At 42.1% G+C, this 18,109-nt stretch overlaps 5 protein-coding genes across 5 annotated transcripts; 2 read left to right on the plus strand and 3 right to left on the minus strand.

Moving 5' to 3' along the window:
* Positions 1–3,649: 3,649 nt before the first annotated feature.
* On the minus strand, positions 3,650–5,165 carry LOC108104052. The gene is made up of 2 exons (XM_017209898.1): positions 5,077–5,165; positions 3,650–4,491 (listed from the first exon to the last, which is right to left on the minus strand). Exon 2 carries the CDS (start codon positions 4,469–4,471, stop codon positions 3,650–3,652), a length of 822 nt encoding a protein of 273 aa, XP_017065387.1. The 5' UTR covers positions 4,472–4,491; positions 5,077–5,165.
* Positions 5,166–8,861: 3,696 nt separating this feature from the next.
* Positions 8,862–10,717, plus strand: LOC108104032 (epidermal retinol dehydrogenase 2). Its single transcript, XM_017209865.2, has 5 exons — positions 8,862–8,884; positions 9,466–9,619; positions 9,695–9,849; positions 9,904–10,264; positions 10,322–10,717. The coding sequence occupies exons 1-5, from the start codon at positions 8,862–8,864 to the stop codon at positions 10,583–10,585; spliced, it is 957 nt and encodes a 318-aa protein (XP_017065354.1). The 3' UTR covers positions 10,586–10,717.
* A 241-nt stretch (positions 10,718–10,958) lies between these two features.
* LOC108104123 (rab3 GTPase-activating protein regulatory subunit) lies at positions 10,959–15,806 on the plus strand. Its single transcript, XM_017210025.2, is given in 11 exon segments — positions 10,959–11,040; positions 11,102–11,411; positions 11,465–13,258; positions 13,317–13,533; positions 13,587–13,714; positions 13,778–14,732; positions 14,734–14,904; positions 15,115–15,207; positions 15,209–15,313; positions 15,381–15,509; positions 15,511–15,806. Coding segments are annotated over 11 exon segments (4,026 nt in total). The 5' UTR covers positions 10,959–10,964; the 3' UTR covers positions 15,559–15,806.
* On the minus strand, positions 15,742–16,621 carry LOC108104125 (WD repeat-containing protein on Y chromosome). The gene has a single exon (XM_017210027.2). The coding sequence runs from the start codon at positions 16,273–16,275 to the stop codon at positions 15,955–15,957; it is 321 nt and encodes a 106-aa protein (XP_017065516.2). The 5' UTR covers positions 16,276–16,621; the 3' UTR covers positions 15,742–15,954.
* A 114-nt stretch (positions 16,622–16,735) lies between these two features.
* On the minus strand, positions 16,736–17,819 carry LOC108104124 (60S ribosomal protein L7-4). The gene is made up of 3 exons (XM_017210026.2): positions 17,725–17,819; positions 17,002–17,650; positions 16,736–16,939 (listed from the first exon to the last, which is right to left on the minus strand). Exons 1-3 carry the CDS (start codon positions 17,733–17,735, stop codon positions 16,826–16,828), a joined length of 774 nt encoding a protein of 257 aa, XP_017065515.1. The 5' UTR covers positions 17,736–17,819; the 3' UTR covers positions 16,736–16,825.
* Between the last annotated feature and the right edge of the window lie 290 nt (positions 17,820–18,109).

An 18,109-nucleotide genomic window follows, 5' to 3' on the forward strand; every position in this document is an offset into this window, starting at 1 on the left:
CGCGACTCGAGATGAAATTTAATTTAATTTTTTTATTAATTGTTGCTGGATGTCGGTCGGATCTGGGGCAGGCAGGTCCCGATCAAGATCTCAATCGAGATCTACCTGCTGATCCAATGATGAACCAATAAACCCAGGCGTTGCCTGGCACATAAGCAGCGCAAAACCTCAAAATATTTACTCGACAGCAAGGTGGACTAACCCAAAAGGAGGATTTGCAAGCGATTTGCGAATCAAAATTTCCAGTTCCAGGAGGTGGCCAAAGGTTGCGAAAGGATTTGTAGCGTCAAATGCTGACTGTCTCACTTGCATTCGCCCTGCCATTCTCATTGCCGAGGATTAGGCCGTTTCGGAAATAATCCTTTGCTGCCAGGAAGAATGCAGTAAACGGCGCACAGCCCTTCGGCCAGGTCAACTCGTTTTCGGGCCGATTTTACGACAGTGCCATAAACTTTTATTTGCTGTCATTCTTCGTCCTCGTGCGCGGTGCTCATCGCTCAGCCAGGACACGAACCCCTTTCCATGCCGAATAAAGGATCCTTAAACAGGCAAGAGTTAAGCCAGGAGAGTAGGAAAGGCTTAGCTTTCACTCCAGCCAGTCAGTCAGCCAAACGGAGTCAAACACAGGTAGAGTTTCCTAGTCGGGTTAGGTAGACACCCATCTCTCGAGGCCCGAGCTACAGCAATAATCCCTGCTAATGAGGTGTCCTGTCCAAAGCAGAGCTGAATGCATTGAAATATGAGAGGTGGAAGAAAGTCTGGAAGTCAAGGATAATATGGGAATATATGGATCTAAGGGATTGTAGTAAAATAATCTAAACTAATAAAGGAATCATAGGAATCATATAGCTTATTATTAGTAAATTGTAGAAATTTTATGATTAACATCAATAGCAATTATGCTTTTTCGGGCTCCTTTTAAATTCATGATCATTGCTTAAAAAGAAAAGCTTTCGAAAGCAAATGAAAATATAAATATAAGAGCTACATTCCCATTCATTCTAAACTGGTTAGTCCCAAGCTATATTTCCAATTCTAAAGTACTTAAAGGATGAACTATACACTCGTATTAACATAACCATATCTGCAACCCTCAAAGAGTCATTTATCAGCCGATACACTTGCACACCACGATCAATCCAAACAGATTCCATCCGTATTGGCAAACATTTCGGTTTGGTCTGGTTTTGGGCAACTACTCGTACTGTGATCCCTGTCATCGGCGATGTGGAAACAGAACGAACAAGACATTATGTGTGTCCTCGGCTTCGTCCTCGAGTTATCCCACTGACTTGCAAACGGACTGGGAGTCGAGCGCATGCTGTTAGCGCACAAATTGATTTGTCAAATCGGGGCGCACAAGGACATTGCCATCATTAACGATGATTGCCCAGGACCCTAGGAACCGGACCCGTATCCGGCCGAAGGTCGTTGCGCAGTCGGTGCCAACGACTTGGACTTTAGGCATTGTCAACACTTTGCGCACCACCAACTGTTTCTGTTTGCTGTTTTGCCATCTCTTTCGTTTTCCCTATACCCATCTCTTTCGATGCGAAATAGTTGGAGTTTTATTAATAAACACCTTGCTAGAGGAAGAAGAGGGATAGCTGTATGTCTCCCACTCGCTCTTTGATCTTTCGAAAAACAGTCGTAATCGATTTGGAATGCTTGGCGGGACCTTTTGCTCCTTCTCTTTTTCACCGGCTGGATGGTTTGGCAACTTGTCAGCTTCCTTTTGGCCATCTCTGCCCAGCAAGTGCCTTCTGTCCAAGACGGCTGCTGAGCGGTTCCATCGCACTCGGAGTGCCAAAGTTAACGTGGCCGGAACGGTTACGCTACTTTCCACCAATTAAGCGCAGCTGCTATCCGGATTGGCTGGCTAATTTAAGTTGTATTGGAAATCGGATATGTAAAAGATGCTCGGATCGAAAGGGGGTTAACAAGGTGTGGCTCTATGAAAGGAAAGGTGGCGAAAATAACTGCTTAAGTTTGCATTCGGAAACCTCGAATATTTTGCTATTAAAGGAATCTTAATATTGAGATAGGGTAATAAGTTGCATTAACTTATGTTCATAATAATATAATAATGTACTGAAGTAATACAGACTTATAAAGGAAATGCCTTGATGTTAAATGTCATTCCTATCTTAGCATATCATAAGTTTATGTTAAATATTCTCACTTCCTTAAGTATACATACTGAACGAGCTTTTAATTACTGCCCATTTGATTTGGAAACTATCTGTAAGCTTGATCTGAGCTTGTTGCATTTACCTGCCGCCCTCGACAGGTGCTTTTCAAGCCCCAACCCTTCTGCTGGCACACAATAGCTCAAAACCAATTTCATATACAATACACCCAGTCTAAGCCATCCAATTGAGCATTTGGCCAAATGGTAATGCGCTCGCCTCATGCCGACATTATTATTAATGATAAGCACAAGTCGCCCTTTGGCGGTTTAAGGGAAAACAATGGAAAACTATATTTTCTGCACTGAGGAAAAAAGATTGTACTAAAAAGATTCACTTATTGATATTCCATTTATATATTTATTATTATGATCAAAATATTTTTCCCAGTGTCCAGTTCTCGTACTTCGATTTCGATTTTCGATGTAGGAAAAGCGCTGCGTTCTTATCGCCGGGTTTTTTGGGGGGAACTGGCATATTAATGGTTCATTACGGTGACCCGCTGGCCCGATCCGCTCTCGACCTGGCCTGGACATGGAGGTGGACGTGGGCATGGCCTCAGCTTCAGAGGTAGCTCCTTGTGGACTTGGTATACGCTTGGTGTTTCGATGGCTTTGTTTTGTGCCGCGATTGCTGGCCCTATACATGGGGACTTCCACTGACGCCTGGCGTGACGGTTTTAATTTTATTTTATTATTATGTATACGTTGGCGCACAGTGCTTGCAGTCTATGGCAGTTGGCCACTACGTCCCTGGCCCCCTCCCCTCCCATTGTAGGAGGGCATTTTATCATGAACTTGTTTTTATGGCCGGGTCTTGGCGGGCTCCCTCGTAATTAGTTGTGGGACTCCTATGTCAGCGCCACCTACCGGTCGTGGCGGGAGTAACGAACGACATTGCCCGACATTTTCAAGCCCCAAAGCTAATGAAGCAACAGCCCTAGTGCAACCATCCACCCCCTTCAGACCCCTCAAACTTTCAGGCTTCACGGACGCGTGCAAATTCCATTGAAAAAAGGAGTTTAACTCCACTTTTTATTCCTTGAGCGGCCGACTTTATCTGCATTGGCCCAGCAATTTACGTGGTTTGTATTTTGTTTCTCGACTTCTTTGTATTATTTTGCAGTTCCGCGGAGTTTCCTACAGTCAAGGGTCCACATACACATTGTGGCAAACTGAAGTTGCCGCACCAGCCACTAATTTTGCATGCGGAAATTGGAGTTTGACATGTGCCCATGAGGGCTTGAGTTGGGATACTTTCAGCAGGAGCGCTTAGCAAATTGTAGTCAAGCTATGGTAACGATTTTAAAGAAGTTTTCTAGATTGAATTTAAATGAATTTACAATCGATATCTTATCTAGATACATTAGTAAAAGTGTATCTTTTAAAATTTTTATTGAAACCCATGACCCTTAAAATAGTAAGCGTAGAAAATATATACAAAATCTTAAGCAGATAAAATCAGAAGACCGCCGATCGACATCGTCGAAGTTCTGATTTCTCATCCACCGTGTCCACTCCAAATCCATGCCAAAGTGTATCCGGAGGTTTACTCCACCGAACAAAATAAGTTTTGTGGACGGCAGCTAGCTGGGACTTGGATTTGCTCTTGGCATTTGGTCGCCGGCGGAAGGGCCAGAGAAACCAATGGAGTGGTCCCCGACTTATGGGAGTTATCTGCAGTTGATCAGGAGCCATCGATTGGATAGCCTCTAGCTGTAGTGTAGGAAGCGGTTGCTCCACTATCACGGGAGCTGGTTGAGGTCTGCGACTTGGCGTATTACTAAGCCTGGTATTGGCATCAAAGACCTCAATCTTATCCTGATCGCGAGATGTCCAAGGTTGTAGGCAACTAGAAAGCGCCGGAGACGACTTATCATCAACTTCTTCCAAAATAGGGGAAACCCGGCTTCCACGATTACACTTAAAGCATTTTGGAATCTTTGACTTTGATGGAGGCGTGGAAGGATCTGGTAATGGCATCTTAACCAGGATAAAATGATCATTTAGCAAGCAGACATCTGACACCTTCTCGTACTTGGGCTCCTCGCCGAAGAAGACATCCAAGTCTACGTTCTGCTGGTAGATGCGGTAATCCTCCCCAAAAGGATTTAACTGCTCCTGCTGCTGCTCGAACAAAGTTGGGTTGCGGCATATTCCACTGGTCTGGACAGTTTGAGATTTCCTCCAGACGAATCTTTCTTTGGACTGGTTCATGAGGCTGGGATGCAGCGAGAAGATCCTAGCAAATATGGGTCCATGGAGGCGATGGTTCAGAAACATTTTGACAGAGTTTTAGATTCCTTCGAAAGTAAGAAAATAAGGAATATGACAAACTGTTTGCATTAAAGAAAAATTAATGTGATATGTGTAAAAACGGTTGCATACTTTCAGGCTTCTCAAATTTAATTGCCTTTTTTGTTCGACATAGCTTGATCTATGATCTTCCCTGCTTAATATCACGTCTGTCCTTTTAGATACTAGTCGTTTAATGTTACCTTGTGCCTTATTCTACATTCGATTACAGATCTAGCACTTATATTAAAAGAGTGCCAATTTTAGATATACATTTAAATATATGTTACACGATATTGGATGGCATTTTTCTTGTCGGACAGGCACATTATCCTTCGCTTGACTTTTGACACTGCACTTGGCCAAGAAATGGAGGAACAAAGGAAGCGGCAGACAGGCGTCGAGAGTCCTTCGCTAGCTTGTTTCTCGAATCCGCTACCAATGCCAACAGCAACAACTGGCCGTATTTTATGCCCCACGAAAACAAAAGTTATATTTATTATTTTGACAGGTAAACAAATCACGAGCTTACTGCTCTCACACACACACACACTTGGGGAAAAACAACAAAATGCAGGCAAGGAGACACTCACATTTTGAAGCGACTCTCCCCTTTCGCGGTCTTCTTCTTGCTTCCGGTTTCCGATTTCCTTTTCCGCTCACAATTTGGGCGTTGTTTGCCGCTTGGCTCACCAACGGCAACTGAAGCCGCCTTTCAGGCCGCTGCTAAATGCAGCGCAGCCACATGCGTGGCCAATTAAATACCCTTTAAATGTGATTAGGCATTGCCGAATATTCAGACCATTTAAAAGTAAAAGATCCAGGCATATTTTAACGTACTGCATCCTAATCTAACTACTATTTTTATTAGTGCTTTATAACACTTCAAATAATGATATACCAACTAAAAAATAATAACAAAATGTTTTAACTAGAATAATAATAAAGTTATAAACCCAAACTAGTTAATTTCGTACAGTGAAGATTGTTTCTTCACAAATTTTCGTTTTATTATAAAAAATTATAGAGTATTTTTGTTTCGATTTCCGTCATGTTAATAACTTTCACTTTTCGATTTGCATGTTAATGGAAGGACGAACAGACGGATTGATGGTTGACAATTAGCAAAACATACCAAGTGCAATGTTTTTAAATATTCCAATAATGAACTTGTTACCTTAATGGAACATGTATACATAACAATAAGTGCTATTCAATGTCAAGGTTAAATGTGGTTCCCTTTTGGTGTGTGTATGAAACAACATTTATTTTTCTTATTTTCCAACATAATTTCTATGACCAGCACATGATGTATGTTTCTATAACCAATCGTACGTATGGCGCATTAGTGACTATTTTCTACAGATCAGATATTTGGTTAATTCCATGAGCCTTACCACCCTTTTTAACCCCTTTGATGCCAAACTTATTCCCTAACTTATTCAGGTTCCTGGCATGTTATATTGATTGTTAATGCACGCCACATCGATAAGTCAAATGAAAGCAGAAAATCCAGGCGGTAGAATGGAAGGGAAGACTAGAAGGGTGAACTGGAACCATAAAAACTAAACATTAAGCAACAAGCTACCAGCCGGCTAATAACCCCACCCATTAATTATAGTACGTGGGCAGGAGCAATACCTATGTACATAATAGCCAGAAATTCTTTGTTTACTTTGATTTGTGTTTCAGTTCGCTGTTTATTTGAGTGACAGACTGGGCGTTAAAGTCGCAATTGTTTTCTATTTTGAGTGACGAGCAAGCATTTATTATTTTTGTTTTTCTCAATAAAAGTAAATCGTTTGCATTTAAAAATAGATAAGATCATAAAAAGCTAATAAGTAAATATAGTGCTTGTAAGTGCTCCAAGTTTATTTCTTTATAAATAACACAAGAGTTACTCTGTTAATTAACAGTCTGTAAAGTGCAATTGCTTTTTCTGATATTGCGTGTTGCTATATTTTGGTTATTGTTGTTTTTGTTGTGTTTCTATAGTTGTTGTTGCACTCGAAATTGACACCAATTAGGTGAACGGGTCGTCGATCGCATAAAATTGAACGGCAAATACGGGGAGAGCCCTTCGATGACCTTCCCCCAAACAGATAATAAAACAAGAAAGTTGTTATGTTTGGTGTTACGACTATAAGATATCCTAAATATAATATAATATAATATTATGTTTGTTTTATATGTTTTATATAATTATAATAAAATTGCAGCTGAAAAGTACTATTTTTCTTGTGTATAGATTTAAAAAAATTAATTAATGCTATTTTAATACTAATAATAAATGGTTTTTACAGGGATTCCTACTCCTTTTTTAATTTTGCATGGTAATAACATCCCCTTCATCTTGACGCGTGAAGGCTATAAAAACATAAGAGAAATGAAGCAAAAAATACAATACAGTCGAGTAAAAGTGAATTTGTGTTGAAAAATACATATATATAGAGAGATAACGAGCCAAGGACAGAACTGCATAAGAGCATTATCCAGATGACACTCCCTCGCTCTCTTAAAAAATTATTTTTTATGATCACTGAACTTGAACTTGGCGGCGAAGTAAAGCTTACTCATCTTAAAAAATCAGCGAAAACAAAGCATGAAAACGGTAAATCATCTTTAGCCAAGTTGGTTTAAGCCACGTTTTTGCTTCCCGGTCTTTTGTTTTCGTCTGGACCCCAATGAAGGTCACCTGTGGCTTGTGATTTTTTTTCGTCTTCGAAAAGAAAAAATCACTTGTCAGCTTTTAATGGCCTCAAAGGATCGCGTTCCAGCGCTCTTTTAACTCATTGAAGCTCTCTTAAGCCCTCTCTCGTAGCTTCAACTCTTCCCGATTTCAACGTAGGCTTCGTGGCTTCGAAAGGCTTAAAACTACAATCATTTGACTTTGAGCAGTGAGACTTATCGGTCGTTCCAGTCTCGACTTGGGTTCGGATTTCCTCCAAACTCAACGATAACGAATAACTGGTGATATTTTAGTGTAAATAATGTATACATTAACTATATTTACGACCACATTAATATTATAGAGTGCAAAGTGTGCAATTTGTTAAAGTAAAATGAGATTGACAAGCCTCAAAACTTAACAAACTAGTTGCTTAACTACAGGATATTACACAAACCAATCGATTAAATCAAGCATTAAATATGTAGACACACCTGTCCACTGAAAACAATAACTGATAGCTGTTAGATTCATTAAGAGTAATGACTTTTAAAATTTATAACTTTTAGTAATTATCTAATAAGCTTAATAAAGTGAAGTCTTTGTGAAAGCAAAATAATTAAGGTTTTCAACTAACGATCTTTCTGTACATAACACTAAATAATCACGTTAATTCAATTAATCCCCAAAGAAAATTCAATTAATTAAATAAAAATAATTGTTTTATTCTTATTTTGAACTAATATTGACTTGCATCAAAAATGAGTACAAAAGAAAACTTAACATTAATTAGTTACCCAAGTGATTAGGCAACTGAAACAGGAAAAGTATTAGAGAGGCCCTCGTTGCATTTTATGGTTATGGCTTTCGGTTGTTGCAACAAACATTTGGCTTCCCCATTGCAGCAAGCTATTGAGCTGCCTCTTGCCAAGAAAACAAAAGAGCCAAGAGCTGAAATTGGCCAAAGAGAAGAGAACTGTTAAAAAGAGCACAAGAGACTTGCACTTTTTGGCACCGCGTAATCGAGCCTCATCCATTGAGGCAGCGGACTATGTAGGAATTAAGGGGGTTTTAGAAATTTATTTTAAATTTATATAATTAGACTGCAGTTATACAAGTCTAGGTATGAACGTAGTATCGCACAACCTTTTCATATTTAGAGTATTTTAAAATTTAAATTTTAATACTTAAAAGTGTACTTATTGATTCATAATTACTGCACTAATTATTGACTGGTGGTATACCCCTTTAAGTACGATTTCTACGCCCCTGCATCCTTTTTTCTTTATGTGCATTTGTCTCTTTTCTGTGTGCCACATTGGAGTGCACGTAATTTTCCATTTAGTGGCAACCAAATCGAAAACGAAAGTGGAAATGTTGCACTGCCGCTGACGACTGCTCCTCCATCTCATCCACCACCTCCTCGCTCGCCCACGCCGCTTGCTCTTGGCCAGCCGGTTGTTAAATCGAGGAAAAATAAAAATTTAAAAATAAAGAAAACCGACTCCTCGCCAAGCTCAAAAGCCAAAAGTTGTGAAAAGGAAACCCGCAAAATACGGAAGAGCAAGTCGAGTCAGTCAAACTATCCGTGACTCAAAATCATTATTTTTCATTACAGACATCGTATCGCACGTGGTTCTGCATTAGCTGTCTAAAAGCGCCGGATTTCGGATTCCAAGGAGGATATATACTGGATAACACCTTCTCATAATGATAGAAAGAGAAATAATCCAGTAAGTAATAATTGTTATAGCTTTATATGCCCATTTAAAACGGAGATGAATAGTGCTTCATCATCAGGTTTTGTTCATTTTCATTTTTTTTTCATTTATGCCTATAAAATTCAAAGCTTTTTAATATTAATAATAATGTAAATTAACTTGACCTGGTAAATTATTAATATTTTAATTAATTTTAATAAAGCGTAAATGATATATTAGAAGTGCAGTTATTTTTGGAATTTAAACACATTCGACAAATTGAGACTTTACTGTCATTCGCTTAGCCCCTCGAGTATCCAAAAAGGGGGCCAAGACCCAGTGTCAATACTCAAGGCACTCTCAGCATTCTCCATTATCTTATGTTGTACTATATCGTGGGCACTTGGCAAAGTACGCCGATCGCTTTCTGCCTGACCGTTTGAACATTGCACATGCAGCGGGCGCATACAAATAGATAAATTAAATCATTTGGGGGTTTGCCGAGCCTCAACTTTGTTTAAATATTTGCCAGCTTAGAGTAGCTAGCCAGTAAACTCGACTATTTGTTGGACATTTTACTTGGATTCTAAACTATAGTTATTATGTTTTTTTAGTACTACACCCGCTTCAAAGCGCATCTTGGAGGTACTTCAGGATGTCATGCAGTTCTTCGTGCTCTTTGGTCGTATCCTTTTGGAGCTGTTCGTTAAACTAGTGCAGACTTTCTTGCCCAAACCGGAGAAGGATGTCAGCGGGGAGATAATTCTGGTAAACATAACATAGTTGCAGAAAAGAATATGATATTAATTAAAATGTTTAACAATTTATGGTTTTATCCTAAAGATTACCGGTACTGGACACGGAATTGGTCGGGAGTTGGCCCTTCATTACGCTTATTTGGGCAGCACTGTGGTTTGTGTGGACATTGATGAGAAAACTAATGAGCAGACGGTGCAGAAGGCCAAACGATACAATCTTGGAAAAGTGTATAGCTATAGGTATTTATTTTTTAAAACAAATTTAACAAAAAATAAACAATTTTATTTCTCCAGCTGCGATGTTTCCAAACGCCATGAGGTTATGGCGCTGGCTGATCGGGTTAAGTCCGAGGTTGGATACGTATCGGTGCTGGTGAATAATGTGGGAATAATGCCCACTCATCCGATCCTTCAGCAATCGGACGAGGAAATCCAACGAGTATTTGACGTGAACGTTTTCTCGCAATTCTGGACCATTCAGGCCTTTTTGTCCCATATGCAAGAGAAGAATCGTGGACATATTATCTGCCTATCCTCGATTGCGGGTTTAGTGGGAATCTCTAACTTGGTTCCCTATTGCGCCACCAAATTCGCAGTTCGTGGGCTGATGGAGGCACTGCATGCTGAGTTACGAGAGGGACCTTACAGGGATTTGGTAAAATGACTAAATGTACAACTCATTTTTAAAGAAACTAATTTCTTGTCTATGCAGATAAAGACCACCACCATTTTCCCATATATGACCAACACTGGCCTGTGCAAGCATCCCAAGGTGAAGTTCCCCTCTATCTTGGGCCTGCTCGATCCAAGGCAGGTGGCCAGACAGATTGTGGAAGCACACCGCGCCGACCTTATGGAGGTAACCATTCCCAGCAGCTTGCTGCACATCAACAATTGGACGCGACTCCTGCCGGATCATTGTGGCTTGATGCTTAAGGACTTTATCGACAGTGGCGTGGAGTCGGACTTAATTTAGTTTACCCTCGATAGATCGAGTTAAAATATGTTGCAGTACAATAAACTTACTATTGGAGTATGTATAAAAAATAAAAACAAATTTTTAGAACTCGTTTCAAGTAATAGACGGTCTAAATCTAAATATCTTAACAGAATCGCTTTATCAGCTTTTTGTTTGATTTAATTAGAATTTAGAAATAAATGAAAGAACTCATCATAAAATTCAAACTTACGCGCCTTTAGTGCGTTGTGATTGGCGATACCTGTTGCACAAGTATCGATACGAGCTTCACCGATAGCACCAATGTTGTTGTTTTAAGATTCTCTAAACATCTCGCTAAGCCTGGCTGCACTGTCAACTCTACAGAAAATCAGCTGTGTGATGAAAACAAAAGACGATGGCTTGCGAAGTGAAACACTGTGGAGAAATTCGTGATTTTAGGAAAGTTCAGGAATACTTTGGACTCGGACACGGTGAGATAAATGTAGCACAGATACTTGCAGGGGCTTATCATAGTTTAACTCCTGGGGGCAGATGACAACTGGTTAAATGCGGTGAATCATTCTATATCACCCACTGGGGAACTGATTGCTGTGGCCCAGGGTGAGAAGTTGGCGTTCCTCTCTACCTGTTGGAACAGCCATGGAAATGCCAACACCTACGTCATGAGCTGGTGTGGCGAGCTGGAGGATCACAACCAAATCGTAACCAGTCTTACGTGTCTACCGATGACCCACAACCGGAGTTCTGATGGCGCTATTGAATGGACCTGCGTGGCAGTTGGCCTTGCTTCGGGAATGGTTGTATTCTACACTGACTCGGGCGTAAAGCTCTTCTCTCAATGGTTAGTACACGGATATACATTGAATTCACCTACTAATCAAACGTATTTCTTAGCTGCCAGGATGATCCGGTCATAGGAATCAAGCTGCAGTCTGCACCACGTCATTCCGAGGCTGATTCTCTGCTCTACATAGTTTATCCGCGCTGCCTGTGCTTCATCCAAGGCCAGGATATTCTACCCACACTGACCAACTGTCGACATAATGTACAAAGAAGTGCCCTGGAGCGAAGTACTTATCCCACGGCGGATGTTGTACCATTCCAAAAATACAAATTCAAGCAGGAGCGAGCGGCTGTCATCAACGACGCCGCTATATCCAGCACCCAGAGACCTCCTACATACGACTACATTGTTCAGCAGACTATCGGTCTTGGTTACTTCGCCAAAGTGCACGCAACGCCTCCAAGGAGCTCACAGGTTCTGGCCGCCGGTGCAGAGCCCTATTTGGGTTTCTTTCAGGCGGAGGAGGGTTACAAAACGATGTCCATAGGTGAGGTTGCCAAAGATGTCATCGGAATAGCGTACAAAAACCTGTTAGGTGGAATCTTTCGGCGTGCCCCAGAGCCACTGCCATCACCGGAAGAATCGCCATTGCCAGTGCCCACAAAGGAGGCGCCGATGAGGGTTCGCTGTCGCCTGTACGACGGAAAAAGGGATGGGCTGACCCTGGCTGTGGCACCTGGTGGACGTCTGGCTGTCGTTACTGATAATCTGGACCGCGTAATGTTGGTGGACACGCAACAGGCCATTATCCTGCGTGTGTGGAAGGGCTATCGGGATGCCCAGTGCGCTTTCGTTCCAGTCAAGGAAAAATCAGTGCGTGGAATTAAGACGCACAAGCGAAAGGCTTTGTTCCTGGTGATCTACGCTCCTCGATTGGGGTGCCTGGACATCTGGGCTTTGCAAAACGGGCCAAAGGTAGCTGCTTTCAACGTCTCTAAGAGCGGACAATTAATATACAACAATCACAGTGCGCTGGGCGCTAGTGCGAGTGGTGGATCTGCTGGTAGTAGCGGTCAGTCGCGAAAGGCTTTATCTATTAACCACTGCCTGTTCCTGGATCCTAGTGACGGCAGCATAAAGGAGGTGCACATTCCCTTTCACTATGCTCTCAGCGAGACCAGTTCCCAAACATCGCGAGATATCCATATGCTAAGGCGCCTAAGAAATCAGTTGAGAACCTTAAATCATGGCGATACCAAGGAGGCAGTTCTGGCGGAGATTGGCGAACTGGCTAGTGAACTACAGACCTTGGAGGTCCGACAACAATGCCTTGAGATGTTGCTTAAGAGCAAGAAGCTGCAGCCACAGGTATTTCAGTGCATCATTAATGCCTTCATTGAGAAACCTCTCCCTGAGGCAACAATCTCCGAGGAATTTGTTAATCAAATTGAAAACTACAAACGCTTGACGGATCTTTACTTGGCCTTAAGTCGAGCAAATCAGCGGGGAGACTATGAGCCACCTGTGGAACATATAGAGCTCTCTGACGCTGATCTGGTTACCATAAATAAGTTGGTTTTGCTCCTAGATGATGGCACGGAAAATGAAAAGACTGCCACGACTCGCGAAGTAAGCTTTAAGCTACAGGAGGAGCACAAGACCGAAGAGTTTGTCGACTACCTTAGCATATTTAACATTGACAATCCGGATGGCATCAGTCTTTTAGAAGATAAGTCGGAAAAGTTTGGATCTGTTAGTATTGATCTTTTTAGCCAGTTTTTTGCCCAAGGCCTGTGCTTTAGTCAGTTTAAACAGTGGATCAATCAGGCCTGCCTACCCAGCCGAGATTTGCTAAAGTTGATTATTTGGTTCTGGCTTGAAAAGCCGTTTAAGTACAATAACTGGTATGGAACTCGTCACCTAAATCCGTCTTCCCTTGCCTTAAATACTCTCTAATTTCAGTGATGAAGTGGTAGATGACATGTCTAGGATAGCTGCTATGGTGCAGACTATTTGTGACTTGGCTGGTGAACATATCCATGACTACGCCTACAATGCCATCTCACCGTGGTGGCAGGAGGTGCGAGAACTTCTCTTGGAAAGCAAACAGTTTTCTGGCTTGTTGGTGGCCATCGTCTGCAAAACGGTGGCCAGTAATTTGTGGCGCAACAGAAAAGAGGTAGGTATTCTCTGTTATTTGCCTACTTAATAAGAAATTAAAATTTCCTTTAGGGATCTTGTGATGAGTCCTTACAGAACGAGGAGGAGGAGCGCTGGGAACGCATCTCTCACGATGAGGCCCAGTGGGGATTGCTTACTGGCAAGCTGGAGGATGTGGCGGTGCTGGGAGCCATACTGGGGTAAGTCAATATTTTTCCCTTCGTCTTAATAGCTAATTAATAATAATACTTGTAACTTTGCAGCAAACCACTCACATGTCGAGAACCTGTAGGTCCAGAGATGTCCTACGAAGCCCCAGACTGCAGCCTGAAAAGCATTGTGAGCGGCGGCAAGGGCATCGTCACCGAACTGACGGCTAAGTGGCTGATCAGTGCACAACTGCACCCAAGTAAAATTTTGGAGATCTCAGCGCCGGAGAACGAGTCGGACGAAGAATCTAAAACGAAGTCGAAGACTGAGTCGAATAAGGAACCCACCAGTGAAGAAGCAGAATCAGAAGAGGACTTGGAAGTCGGGAAGGAAGTGCAGGTGCCCTGCAAAGATGGCCATGAACCGATTCTCGAGCGATTGGCTCTGCTGCGTGCCCACTTTCCCTTTAGTTTGGAATCGGGCGTGCTATTAAGTCTCATGTCCTGGCAATACATGGTTCAGTGGAGCAAGCAACTATCTTCTCTGGATCACCTAAAGGCAGCTTTGCTTTGTTTACAACAGTTCCGTACACCAGACTGGGCTCTGAAGCATGGAATCTGTTGCATGCTTTGGAATGCCACCCTAAAGTTTCCACTCCAGGCGGCGGCCAAGTTGATTCAGAAGGTGGGCCGACTACCGGTGGACAAGATGTGCCAGCAAGATCTGGAGATGTCAGCGGGAAAAGTGCCAGAGTTTCTCGAACTCAGCCTTGAATTCCTCCAACATTTCTCAACTTCCATGGAGCACGATAAGCGGGAACTGAACTTCGAGCAGTCCTTAAGTGAGGGAGCTCTGCCCCTGCAATTCCTGGCCCTTCAGCAGCATCACGCTATGCCTCAGTTGCTACGCCTGCAAACGGAACTGTGTAGTGTGCTTCACTTCGTGTCCTTCTTCCAGCTGCGCATTCCCAAACCTCTGACCACGCTCTTCGACTCAATGAGCAACAAAGCTCTGCTAGCAGACATCAACAAGGAGCTACCATACGTTCTACCAGCACCAGATCTCGTTCCTGCAACAGCAGCGCACTGACTTTCTATGTCGCCTTGTTGCCGCCACAATGGACCTGATTAGAGAGGATCTGGAGCAGCTGTATATACTAGATCATGTATTCTACATGTCCAAGATATGTACTCTGGCCGACAGCTGGGAAGTTGACAAACTTCCAATCCTTAGACGACAGGTAGGGTTAATCCTTAAGTTAAAAAAGGTAATCTTAGTAACCTTCAGCAAAATTTGAAATATTTGTGTGATCTAAGGAAACCATGATTTTAATTTTCGGGGCTCGTTGAGCTGCCTTTTGGTTTGTATATTCAGTTTGTTAGTTACTTCCTTAGGGAGCACAACAGAAGACACATAAAAAATATATTAAATATATTTTTCCCTCCTCCAGGTGGTAGAACTGTACGCTTTTGGGTATGATGCCGAGGCCCAGGTGCTGCTCCACGACATCAGCGAAGACGAGGAGCTGGGTCGACTTCTGCTTCGAGATAGCCGGCCGAAGGCTCAATCTCTACGCCGAGAACTCGCAAGCCACGTTTCTGAAGATTGCCTCTGTAGGCCATCAATTGCTGGCCTACTTGGACAACCTGGTAAGTGCTGCAAGCGTATATCATCCGCAGTACTGATCCACGTCCGTTTATTACACCGCTCACGCAGAAGGAGCCAATGACTGAACACAACATTCAGATTGCGGCCACTAAGCCGAACGAGATTGATGTGGCCGCTCTGGACAAGCTGCTGTCCCACGCCTACAAATGCCTGTGCCGGCGAGAGTCAAAGCAACTACCCAATCATTGCCCAGATGTACAACGCCGTGCGTATCCTGCAGAACTGAGAGTGAGGATGACAAGGAAACACTGTTATTTAACATCAATCGCAAGATTTTTTTATGAAAAGAACATTTTAAAGCGCTTTAATGAATGACAACATATTAACCTTAGTAGCATGAACAAAACGGGCAACACCGACCACATTGATTTAAATGAAATGATGATAGATTGAACTTGAAAGGATTTAGCAGACTGGAGCAAACCTCCGAAGAAAATCAAAAAATATATATTTAATTAAATATTATATTAGTTACAATATGGTGTTACTAAACTCTAGGGATGGTTTAAAGGTTGGAATATCAAAAGGAAAACGAACCATATTTTCAATTTAATAATGTTATTTCGAAAACTCATCTGATATCTAAAACCAGAAACATTTGCACGGAAGAAGGATGAAATAGTTAAATTGTAGTTAAATAGGGATCACCACGGGCCTTGGAAGCTCGTGTCTTAGGCTTTCCCTCCAGATTCTCCACCTGAATACGCCCAATAGCTTCTGGCGTGGGCAACCTTTCAGGCATTGTGGCAGCGTGCACCTTGAGATGTGTGTATACGGCAATGTAGCTCTGGCTGGTGTCCAGTTCGATGTGTTGGGTCTGATCACTGCGGCCAGGTAGGGAAAAGTGCTTGCCTAGAATAGGTTCCTTAAGAGATCTGGCCAGTATTTTATTCAATCCATAACGTTCCATCTCGCACTCTGAATTCTTTAAGTTTGAATTCATTGGGAATTAATACAAATTTTTATTTGTTGAAGTCAAAGGTTCCTAGTGCCCAGAAATTCTCCAAGCAAAGGATACCAAGTCCCGAGTTGCACTAGGTTAGTGGCACTGATTCCGACTAATAAGAAAACAACTTTCCCTCCTTCATAGCAACAAGTAGCTCAATTTGGCCTACCTTTCATTCCCTTCTACCCACTGCTCGGTTATGAGTTATTTATTATTCGTAGCAAAAAGTTGATTCTCTGGTTTGTTCAATTTGGGAACTTGGCTAGGACACGCAAGGCCAAGAAACAAGGAATTTGTTTGGTGGGTGGAGTTAGTCATGTTGATAAACATGTAGGATAATGAGGAATGTCGTTAGAGACAGTTTCATGTGGTTCCTTAATGGTCTGAGGATTGCTTTTATGGGCTTACAGTGAACTCTAGGTAGAATTGCTTTTGCAGTTATTGAACAAGTCAAATCTTAGTTTGTATATAAATGTGTATTGGGCTTAGCTACAGAATGGGTTATTGAGGTTGAACAATTACTTAAAGGTTTACTAGCTTAGGTTCTCTACAGGCACCGGGCAATCAGTTCGTTGATAGCGCTGCCACGATCACCGTACTCGCCACCTCGTTTGAAGGGCACGGATACCTTCTTCTGCCAACCATTACTGGGACTGGACAACTGCAAAGATACAGAGACAGTATTAGGATAGTTGTAAACATAAACCATAAAACTAAACCTACCATGAAGGAGCACAGGAAGTCATTGACAGCGGCAAAGTTCGGACCGACTGTGGCGATTTCGTGAATAATATCCTCCAAGCAAATTACTCCCTTATCGCCCAACTGCTCCTCGACCATTGTGTTCGACTGGATGGCCGTCTTCTTACCCTCGATGCGGGCAAAACCCTTCTTGAAGACCAGCTCGCGAATGGAGCTCAGCGAGGGATTACCATAGATCACATATGGTTCAATAACGCGCAACAGCAACTGGTTCTCTTTGTTGTTCTCCAAGAAAACGGCATTGTGTCGCAAACCCATCCTCAGACTTTTGAATATATCCGAAGTGGTCTTGTCAAAGATCTTCTTGCCGGCATGTCGCATCACGAAAAGCAGTTTTGGATTACAATCTTCGGCAGACTTGGCACTTTGTTCGGTGACATTGGTGCGCAGAATAGTTTGTTTGATCCGCTTGGCCGTGCGCTCTGCTTTTAAGTAGCCCATTACAAAGGATTCGGCGCGGCGGAATTTGTGGTGATTTTTGGTTGCGGTCCTCTTCTTGATGCGGTCATTTTTTTTCTGTGTAACTACAGCCTCATCCTGGAGAATTCTCCTCTTGCGATGTTTCAGCACGGAGACAGTTTTTCCTGGCAATTTATTGGGTACTGCATATCTAGAGGGCAAAATATATATATTATATAGACATGTGTTAAATGTTCGGATTTTAGTTGTTGTTACGCCACTCACTTGTCCGACATTGCTAGTTTTTGACTTTTAAAACGCAATCAAAGAAAACACGTGCAGTTACCAAAACAAAAACTTAAAAGGATAGAGATGGGCATTTGTCGGCCGATGGCTTGTTATCGATAACTGATAGATGCAACAGCTGGTTGCGCAGTGCTGTGAATGGTTACAAATTTGAAATAAAAGCGGGCGTTTTAATTAATGTTAGAAACTATCTATTTACTTTATCAAAAACAAAATTAAGAACTTGTTTTTTTTTCGATAAAAATATTTCGAGATCGTTTTTGGACTGGTAAAACACTTAAATTTATATTGTAAACAATCAGATTGAGTCTAATATCCGGTTTTGAGTAATTAGGTTCTCTCTCATTATAATTCTCTCTCTCGC

Source organism: Drosophila eugracilis, unplaced genomic scaffold (genome assembly GCF_018153835.1).
Source record: "Drosophila eugracilis isolate 14026-0451.02 unplaced genomic scaffold, ASM1815383v1 contig_445, whole genome shotgun sequence".
NCBI lineage: Eukaryota > Metazoa > Arthropoda > Insecta > Diptera > Drosophilidae > Drosophila > Drosophila eugracilis.

Coding starts and splice junctions, on each gene's coding strand:
- LOC108104052 (XM_017209898.1), bottom strand. CDS start 4,471: ATGTTTCTGAACCATCGCCTCCATGGACCCATATTTGCTAGGATCTTC.
- LOC108104032 (XM_017209865.2), top strand. CDS start 8,862: ATGATAGAAAGAGAAATAATCCA. Junction 9,620..9,694: donor TCAGCGGGGAGATAATTCTG/GTAAACATAACA, acceptor TTTATCCTAAAG/ATTACCGGTACTGGACACGG. Junction 10,265..10,321: donor AGGGACCTTACAGGGATTTG/GTAAAATGACTA, acceptor TTGTCTATGCAG/ATAAAGACCACCACCATTTT.
- LOC108104125 (XM_017210027.2), bottom strand. CDS start 16,275: ATGAATTCAAACTTAAAGAATTCAGAGTGCGAGATGGAACGTTATGGA.
- LOC108104124 (XM_017210026.2), bottom strand. Junction 16,940..17,001: donor ACTTCCTGTGCTCCTTCATG/GTAGGTTTAGTT, acceptor GTATCTTTGCAG/TTGTCCAGTCCCAGTAATGG.